General features: G+C 38.8%; 1 protein-coding gene across 2 annotated transcripts in view; it reads right to left on the reverse strand.

The window, feature by feature from the left end:
• Nucleotides 1-5,860: 5,860 nt before the first annotated feature.
• Nucleotides 5,861-10,000, reverse strand: part of LOC125048012 (inter-alpha-trypsin inhibitor heavy chain H5-like) — a 40,632-nt gene continuing 36,492 nt past the window's right edge. For both annotated transcript variants that reach the window (XM_047646587.1, XM_047646588.1), the window contains 4 exons: nucleotides 9,464-10,000; nucleotides 8,822-8,994; nucleotides 6,634-6,697; nucleotides 5,861-6,189 (listed from right to left, as the gene is read on the reverse strand). The exon at nucleotides 9,464-10,000 is cut by the window's right edge and continues 449 nt beyond it. In XM_047646587.1, the coding sequence (XP_047502543.1) occupies nucleotides 6,000-6,189; nucleotides 6,634-6,697; nucleotides 8,822-8,994; nucleotides 9,464-10,000 (964 nt within the window). In that variant the 3' untranslated portion in view covers nucleotides 5,861-5,999. The remainder of the gene's footprint in view (nucleotides 6,190-6,633; nucleotides 6,698-8,821; nucleotides 8,995-9,463) is intronic.

A 10,000-nucleotide genomic window follows, 5' to 3' on the forward strand; every position in this document is an offset into this window, starting at 1 on the left:
TTGCTTTATGATGGAGGCCTGGGACCACTTAGGGAGTCCACAAGTGTCCATGTGTGTGTATGCAAGAGAAGCAATACACACGCGCGTCTAAATTTATATACAGACACGTATGCATGTATCCGGTCATGTACGCACGGTTATGTTTGTGTGTGTACAATTTTATGTATGCATATAGTCATGTGTAAGAGTACAGAATGTATGTTTATGTTCTCGTGCTTGTATATGAGGATTTACATGTGTAGATATGTATATATGTGTGTATTTGTTTATATATTCATGTGTGTGGATATATATGTATTTATATGTATGTGTATGTATATGTATATATGTGTATATGTGTATGTATGTGTGTATGTACGTATATATGTTTATATGCATCTATGTGTGATTGTATATATATATATATATATATATATATATATATGTGTGTGTGTGTGTGTGTGTGTGTATGTATGTGTATGTATGTGTGTATATGTGTGTATGTGTATATATATACATATATATATGGGTGGACACTAATATGTACTCATAAACGTATGTGTTCATACACATGTGCGTAAGCATATTGTAAGGTGGCCTCCCACAGCCTGCCATCTCTTCCTCATCTCACCGCCAGCCTCCCGTCCTCTCGCGCACTCTGACATCTCACAGACTAGTTAGCGCGTGTTGCAATCGTCCTCTCTGTATGTCTCTATGTGCATATTTTCATCTTTTTCTCTTTTACTGTTCCATTTTACGTTGGTTCGTATGTCACTTCTGTTTGAGTTTGCCCTTTGACCCCGTCCTTTCATCTGCGATTCATTTATTCGCAAGTTATTTCTCGCTTCTTCTGCGACCTTCATGGTTACTTATATCATTTTAAGTTATCTCCTTTCTTTATCTTATTTGTGTCAGTTTTTTCTGTCCACGGAAGCTTATTCACATTTTAAGAAATATCTATTTTAACGTCATATTTTATCTATTGTACTTTCTGTCTACTCCACATTAAGTATGTATTTTTTTATGTTTTATCTCGTAATGAAGGTCATTTCAGTTATGATTTCAGTGTCTTTCGTAATATTTCTTATACAAATTTTATATTTATAATATAAGTCGCGTTGAGCGGGAAGTAGATTCATTCACCTCGAAACACCGGCGTTTTGCTCTCCCCCTGGGTGATTTTTCCTTGCTCAGCGGAAGATGGAAAACCGGGCATCACATCACACGGGAAAACTACAAGTTAAGTTCTGTTTTCCTGGCTTATTCCTTTGTGCATAGGAACTGGCCAGGATTCTTTGTTTTTAATATCAAATATAAAAAAAAGGTTTATAGATTTTACTTGCTATACTAAGCTTGTGAATATTATTGGATCTTAATCATCTTTTTTTCATTGTTTCATTCAATTTGAATAATTCATTTAACATTATTATCATACGATAAAGGCCGAGGTATATATACGGGAAGTCATTTGGTTTCAATTCACGCTACCAGTTCTTACGAATCAACTTGACAGTGAACCCATTACAAATAAATTAATATTGGATACGGAGACATAATACCCTACCACATTATGTATGGCTATATATATATGTGAATGTAGAGTCATAAGTACGTGATATGTACAAACGTGTGTTCGCATATATGTAGGTGCATATACACATATGTATGTGCATGTGAAGTGCGCATATGTCTATATATATGCATGCATGTGCATGTATGTAGTTATATATACCGTAGGAGTTTGTATGCGTATCATGCATAGGAACATGTGTAAATTTTAGTACTTGCATGTGCACGAAAATTAATGTATGCGTAGTAACTAGGGTGAACACCTAAGTCTGCACTAGATGTACATACGTATAAATGAAATCATCGTATACAATATAATCACACATATATGTACTGATACTGAAGCCCATGCTCACAGGAGTATACTCTGGAGTAGTGGACTGGCCCTAGCATTGCTGCTCATAAACTCACACTAGGCCGGGCCAACCCTGCTGGAGGGGCTTATCAGTGGCATCCCGGCTAAACTACTCCCCCTCCCCCAAGATATACTTACGCCAGTAGGTGGGGGTAACTCGGTTGTATATCTCTCAATCAAAAACAATGACTGCACAAACAGAACAACGGTCCTCATTCCCTGGAGGCGAAGGAGCCCCTGGTTACAGCGGCGATCAGGATCGCTCCAGAGCAGAGGGTGCTAAAAATCTCCGGTTAAAGACAGATCGCCCCACGTTGATGAACCTTTGCACATATAATATAAGGACCATGAGAACTGAATCCGACTTACTAGCATTACTTGAGGAACCCTTTCATTAAGTGGGATGCTGTAGGACTATGTGAAGTTCAAAGATTAGGCGAAGAACAGAAGATTTTAAATTTTGGACACGTGCTCTATTGGAAAGGTAAACCCCAGGGTAGCAAGCAGGTAAGTTTCTAAGTTCACAAACGCTTAGGAAAAAAAAATCGTGGAATTCTATAGTGTAAGCGAAAGAGTGGCTTCAGTAACAATAAAACTATACAATAGGTACAATTTAATGATTGTTCAAGTCTATGCTCCAACTTGCAGCCACAGTGATGAAGAAATAGAGAGCTTCTATGAAGATGATCATTTAGCCAGCGAGAGAGCAAAATCCCATTTCACAATAATTACAGGAGATTTTAATGCCAAAATAAGTAAAAAGACCGAAGGAGAAAAGGTAGTGGGGAATCACGGAATACGCACTAGGAATAAGAGGGAACAAATGCTAGTCGACTTTGCAGAGGCTTGATCACTCAGCATCATGAATACTTTCTTCGAAAAAAAAACTAGAGTGGAACTGGACATGGAAATCACCATCGGATATCAAAAACGAAATTGACTTCAAAATTTCAAATAGGCGTGGTATAGTATAAAATAAATGTGGAAGTAATTTATAAAGTAAATGTTGGCAGCGACCATATAATGGTCAGAAGCGAAATTAAATTACACTTCTGAAGGGAAAGGAACATAATCATACGAAACAGCAGCCAATTTTAGCTAACTTGAAGACTAGAGCAGCAGAATTTAGCCTTAACATCCACAACAGATATTCACTTCTCAGCGACGAAGATCTCAACACTGACCAAATCAACAAACAGTTCAATGACATAATAAAAGAAGCTGCACTTGAAGTAGCAGTTAGAACGACAAGCAAAGCTCCAGCAAGCTCTCGGTAGAAACTAAACAGCTTATGTAAAAACGTAGGGTTATGAAAGTATCGTCAAACAGGAACAAAATAGAATTAGCTGAACTAACAAAGACTATCAATAAAAAGAAGAGAGAAGATGTGCGGAAATTCAATACAATAAATGAAACAAGTGATGTCTGGTACCAGCATGAAAATAGCTAAAATGAGACTCGGAACAGGGAGAAATCAATATTCAGTAAAGAAACCAGATGGAAGAGTGACATATAACAAGGATGAAATTACAAGAGTAGTGGAAGACAGGGATCTATACAACCCAAATGAATAGCCATGGATATAAGCAAACGCTATAACTAGACATACCAAACATCACATCAAACGCCAGGTGAAGACAGAATTAGTTTAGGCCTTAAAATAGATGCAGGAGAAATTGCAACAGTGAAACTAGCCAATCTTTTTAACAAATGCCTTCTCACCGGAAAAAAATTCCGAAAGCCTGGAAAAACGCAACAATTATTTATAAAAAAAGGGGGAGAGAAAGGATCTAAAAAACTACCGACCCATAAGCCTCCTTTCAGTTACACATCATAGCTCGCATCTCTGATAGTCTTGATTCTAACCAGCCTAGAAAATAGGCAGGCATCCACAGTGGATTCTCAACAACAGACCACATCCACACGCTCACCCAAATAAGAGAAAAGAATAAACGAATATAGGAAGCCCCTGTGTATGGCATTCATCGATTACGAAAAGGCATTTGACTCTGTACAAATACCTGCTGTACTAGAAGCTAATTGAAGACAGGGAATAGAGGAGATATATTATAAATATTAGAAGATATGCCCGAAGATGGGATAGCAACCATCAAGCTCCGCTAATATACTAATGAAAAAGGGTGTTAGACAGGGAAACACCATCTCACCAAAACTGTTTACAGCTTGCCTTGAGGAAATACTTAAGAAGCTAAAATGAAACGGAAAGGGTATCAATAGGAGATGAACAACTAAACAATCTAAGGTTTGCAGACGATATTGTTCTCTTCAGTGAATCTGCAAATAAAATGTAAGAATTAATAAACGATCAGAACAGAGGAAGTCTGAAAGTCGGACTTAGAATGAATATGAAAAAGACTAAAATCATGTCCAACAGTAGAGTTCAATATGAACAATATATATATATATACCTAGGACAGACGTACAGACAAACACATCTAACGAAAAGAAAAAAAAGCGACGCATCAGTCTAGGCTGGAGTACACAGGAGCATACTAAGAGGCTCCTTGTAATTATGTTTCAAAAGAAAAGTCTTTAACCAATGTGTCCTCCCAGTTATGACCTATGGATCAGAAAGAAGGACTATAAACACATTACTGGAGAGGAAACTAATAAGTGCCAAGAGAGGGATGGAAAGATTGATGCTGGGAATTAGCTTAAGAGATCGGAAGAAGGCGACGTGGATCAGGGAATAGACAAAAGTGGAAGATATACTTGGGAACATCAAAAAGAAAAAAATGGCAATGGGCAGGTCATATATGTCGAGACAGGACGACATATCGACAAAGAAAGTAACAGACTGGGATATAGATAACACAAAGAGGATAAGGGACAGACCAATGACAAGAAGGCTTGACGAAATAATAAAATTTGGGGGCCAAGACTGGAAACAAAAATCGCAAGATACATATATATGTATATATATATATATATATATATATATAACATATACAAATATAATATATATATTTATATAATGTATATATAATATATATTATATATATATGAATATATACATGTATATATATATATATATATATATATATATATATATATATATATATATCATATATATGTGTGTGTGTGATATATACATATATAATATATATATTTATATTTATATAATGTATATATAATATATATTTTATATATAAATATATATTTATATGTATATTCTCTCTATATGCATATATATGTATATATATACACACATGTATATATTTTATACACATATATGTACACACACACACACACACATCGGTACTGTACATATCTATGAAAACATGTTTACACATCCTTTTATGAGCACACAGCAAGATGGAATTCTGTAGATCTTTAAAGGTAATTCAAAACGGGTATATTATAAATACTTTATTATGCCAACGAGTAAAAATCATACCATAAGTTATCTATTGCTTTTCCTTTAACGCTTGAGCAATTCGATTTTAGGACTATCTACATTTTTTTCTAAACTTAACCAGTACGAACCGAAATTATTATATTTTTTTACACGTAGGGGGAAAATACACACGCTCGGCTCTTAGGTTAAATGTCTTATTCAGCCTCTTAAAACAAATTGCCGGGCGCTGTATCCTCCTCCTCTTCCTGCTCCTTTCCTCTCCTCCTTTTTCTTCTACGCCTTCTCTAATTGCTGTCTTCCTCTTCGGTATCCTTCTTCCTCTTCTTCATCTTCTTTCTCTTCTTCGATTTTTCCTCCTCGTTCATTTTCTTTTTCTTCTTTGCCTTCTTTTTTTCTCATCCTTTTCCTGCTTCCTCTTCATTTCTTTTTATTTTCCTTTTTCCTCTTCTCCTTCTTCTTCTTCTCCTTCTGCTTTCTCTTCCTTTTCTCCTTTTTTGTGTCCTTCTCCTTCTTCTTCCTCTTCTTCTCTTTCTCCTCCTCCTGCTCCTCCTTCTTTGTCTCTTTCTCCTCCTCCTTCTTCGTCTTCTTTATACTCTCCTTATTCGTCTCCCACTCCTTCTCCTCCTCATTCGTCTCCTCCACCTCCTCCTATCTCCACCACTCTCCTTTTCTTTCTTCTTCCTCCACCTTCACCTCCACCACCTCGCCCCACAACCATCAGCAGGTAAGACAAGGCCTCAAATAGTCCTCAGGTTCTCCAGCCAGCAGCCCCCGACCCTGGTTCCTGATGAAGAGGCAAGTAACATGCGTCTTATGGAGGAGTGACCGACGGCTCGAGACAAAGGCGTTAATCTGCGACACCCTGTACTTCTTGTGTGTCGCCGGCTGGATGACGGCTAGCTTCACCCTGTATTGTTTGTGTCGTGGGGGAGAGAGAAAGGGGTAAGTCGTATTGTGGGAAATGTGTGTGGATTTTATATATTTTTGTTTTCGATTTCGTTTTGGCTCGATTCATTTAGTTCGTTCGTGGGATGGGGTCGAGGTTTAGGAAATTATAGCGGAGTGACAGCCTAATGATTAGGGTGATTATGATGATAATAATAATAATGTCAATGGTAGTGATAGTAGTATTAGTAACCATAGTAATAACAATGATGATTATAATTCATTAATTATTTAATGAAAACAAAATAAATATCTTATAAATTCTTTCAGCATATTAGTGTAAAACCATATCATAACCAGAAAACAATAGAATAAGTCAACAACAAAAATGGATAAACAAACAAATAAATAAATTAGCAAATATAATCAATGTCTGATGTTATAGAATGTATTTAAATAACATTACCTGGTGGTGTTTTGTGACGTCATGTTCCTGTCAAGAGTTCCCACGGTTTTGAAAGCAAACTGACCTGGAAAATATAGTTATTTGATAATTTTGGTGTTTAATTTTGCATATAGAATGATATATGGTTTTCACGATATATGGTATTTTTTGGGAGTGTATGTGGATTGCGTGCGTGTGTGTGTGTGTGTGTGTGTGTGTGTGTGTGTGTGTGTGTGTGTGTGTGTGTGTGTGTGTGTGTGTGTGTGTGTGTGTGTGCGTGCGTGTGCGTGTGCGTGTGCGTGTGCGTGTGCGTGTGCGTGTGCGTGTGCGTGTACGTGTGCGTGTGCGTGTGCGTGCGTGTGCGTGTGCGTGTGAGAGTAGGCGTGTTTTTGTGCGTATAATATATGAAACTGGACAATTTAGACTATGGCCTTGAGCTGAGGAATGTTCACGTGTGTTCTTTTGCAAGGTGAGAAAAAAAATCGAAATTAATTCAAGTTCTATGTATCATAATGGAATATAGATTCTGAAGAAAAACAACCAGTACAAGGAGCAGGTTTTTACTACATATACACACGCGCACACAGACATACACACACAGACACACACATACACACACACACACACACACACACACACACACACACACACACATATATATATACGAAAATGTTTCCTAGCTATCTTTTATTTTTAATCCTTAGGGGACAACAAATCAGGTGAGGCGTCGAATGTTATTTATGGCTTATGGCTTATTTGCATATTAGGGTACAGGGAGCCACTAAAAAAGAGTTGAAGGGTTAACCTGTTACCTGTCAGACAAAGTGAACTCCTTATCAGATGCCGCCTTTCAGCCCATTGTTATTTCTCTATTTTTTCTCATTATTATATCGTTTTTGTTTAATATAATTTGAATTATCTACACTATCGTTCGTAGCAACAAAGCTTAACGGCGAGCACTAGAAAGAACTTGAAGTGCAGACTTTGAACACTAGTAGGAGCTACGTTTAGAATATGACGCACGCACGCACACATACACACGCACGCACACACGCACACATACGGACACACACATCTCTTAGATAACGATGAATTAACCAATAAATCGAACAGAACATTCTCACCATGGCCACATCATTACAATTACCGCTATCATCAACAACGCTCGCAGCAGCAGCTTGAGCCACTACCATCACCAATAGCAAGCACAAAACTACCAATAACACCATTACCCTCTACCAAACAATAGTAGCAACACCACAAACTCTCACCACCACCATCACTTCCATCACCCTCGCCAATAACAATACCTCTGTTATCCCTCATCGCCAACACCACTAATACTACCATTCCATCACCACCGCCAACACCACTATTAATACCATTCCATCACCACCGGCAACACCACTATGACTACCATTCCATCACCACCGTCAACACCACTATTACTACTATTTAATTTCCGCCACCAAAGACCAACATTCTTTCCACTTCTACCCGCAACAGTAATACAGGTGCCACATCTACTACGACCACCACTCTCACCATCCTCCCACCAGCATCACCTCCATTAAAGTATTTTTAAATAAGTAGCTCCACTTCGTTTTGCTGAAAACCCTAGCTGGCAACCTCATCACCTTTACCTTCCTTTTTTATCTTTTTTTTTTCTCGTTTTTCTTTTTCTTTATTTTTTTTTTCTGACAATGTTATTAATGAACCCTTTTCGAAGAAAATGGAATAAAAAACACTTGACATAAAACATCGCGGTGGGCGGACCTAATAACATCAAGCCAATGAAAGTTTGTTGTAAAATATCAGATACAGCTAGATTTATAATTTACTAATTGCCAGAAGTAAAACCAAAATTCCACTCCTTTACATGTGATAACGAAGAGTTCCTTTCCATTTAAATCCATCAGAATACTCTAGGAAAAAATCAATATCATTTTTGGGTTCAATAGGTTATATGGAAGTGGAGCTACCTGGTTATACGTACCTTGACTCCATCCTCCCCATCCACCCTACTACCACCACCACCTACCACTACCCATCCCCCAACCACTCATCCCCACTCCCTACCTCCACCTTCCCTACCACACTTACCAATCATCCCCCTCTACCACCTCCACCACCCATACAAGCCACCACAATCACCATCCATTCTACCACACTTACTCCCAAACACCGCCACTGCCACTACACCACTTACCAATCACCCCCGTGGTATTAGGAGACAGAATCGTCTGCTCTTCAACATAAAACCCGAGGAACTGCTGCCCATGCTTGTTCTTGGAGAGAGTGACGACGAAATGGGCTGCCACGTCGCCCATTAGAATCTCTAGTTTCCTGTGGTTCCGTAGGCCTACCACCACTTGGCCGTAGCTGGAGGAGGAAGGTGGGTTGAGTGAGTGGGGTGGGGTGGGCTGAGGTAGGGATTTGGGTTGGGTCGGTTGAGGTGGGTGAGTGAGCGGATTGGGATGAGGTAAGGATTCGTGTTGGGTGGGATGGGTGTGTGGATGGGGTGGGGTGGGTTGAAACAGGGATATGGGTTGGGATTTGGGAGAGTGGGTTGGGTGAGTGGGTGGGATGGTCTGGTTAAATGTTGTGGCGATCTGGTTGGCTGCTTCCAGTCTTCACCCTCATCAAGTAAAGTGAAATATACACACAAAGTAACATTTTGAAAAAAAAAAAAAGTATTAATAAAAAAGTGTCGACTGTTTTGATGTCACGCCGTCAAAAGCATGCAATTCTACTAAAGATATAGTATAACAGTATTTCCATAAAACTCACATTGCAAAATTTTCACTCACGCAAGGTCTCGTCTCCCTCCATACTTTCTCAAAAGGCCTACCTCCCACCAGATGCTTTGTTCCAGCCAAAGGAATCGCTGCACTTGCTTCGCAGTCCCTTCTCCTGAGAACCAAAGGTATCTTCACCGCTGACTTCATCTCCGCCAGTGACTTCATTTCCACCAGTAATTTCATCTTCGCCAGTGACTTCACCTTCCTCTCTACTGACCTCATTTTTAGCGCGTTGAGGTCTGAGTGGGCTGTTATTTGAATGATTAAGTAAATCGGTTCTTGGAATGTTAATTAGACTTATGGTTGGGGAGTCTGAATCCGCGAAGCTGGGGATAGTGCTGTGTGTACTGGTATGGTTTACTGTTTCTGGGGATGATAAGGTTTCGGAAGTGGAAGACGGGGTACCAGAAATGGAAAATGGGGTTTCAGAATTGGAAGACGGAATTTCAGAAGTAGAAGATAAGGTTTCGGAATTGGAAAACGGAATTTCAGAACTGAGAGATGAGGTTTTAGAATTGGAAGACGGGGTTTCAGAACTAGGAGATGAAGTTTCAGAAATATACAGGGAAGGTGTCTCAGAGTTGTGC

Source organism: Penaeus chinensis, chromosome 42, assembly GCF_019202785.1.
Source record: "Penaeus chinensis breed Huanghai No. 1 chromosome 42, ASM1920278v2, whole genome shotgun sequence".
Taxonomy (NCBI): Eukaryota; Metazoa; Arthropoda; class Malacostraca; order Decapoda; family Penaeidae; genus Penaeus; species Penaeus chinensis.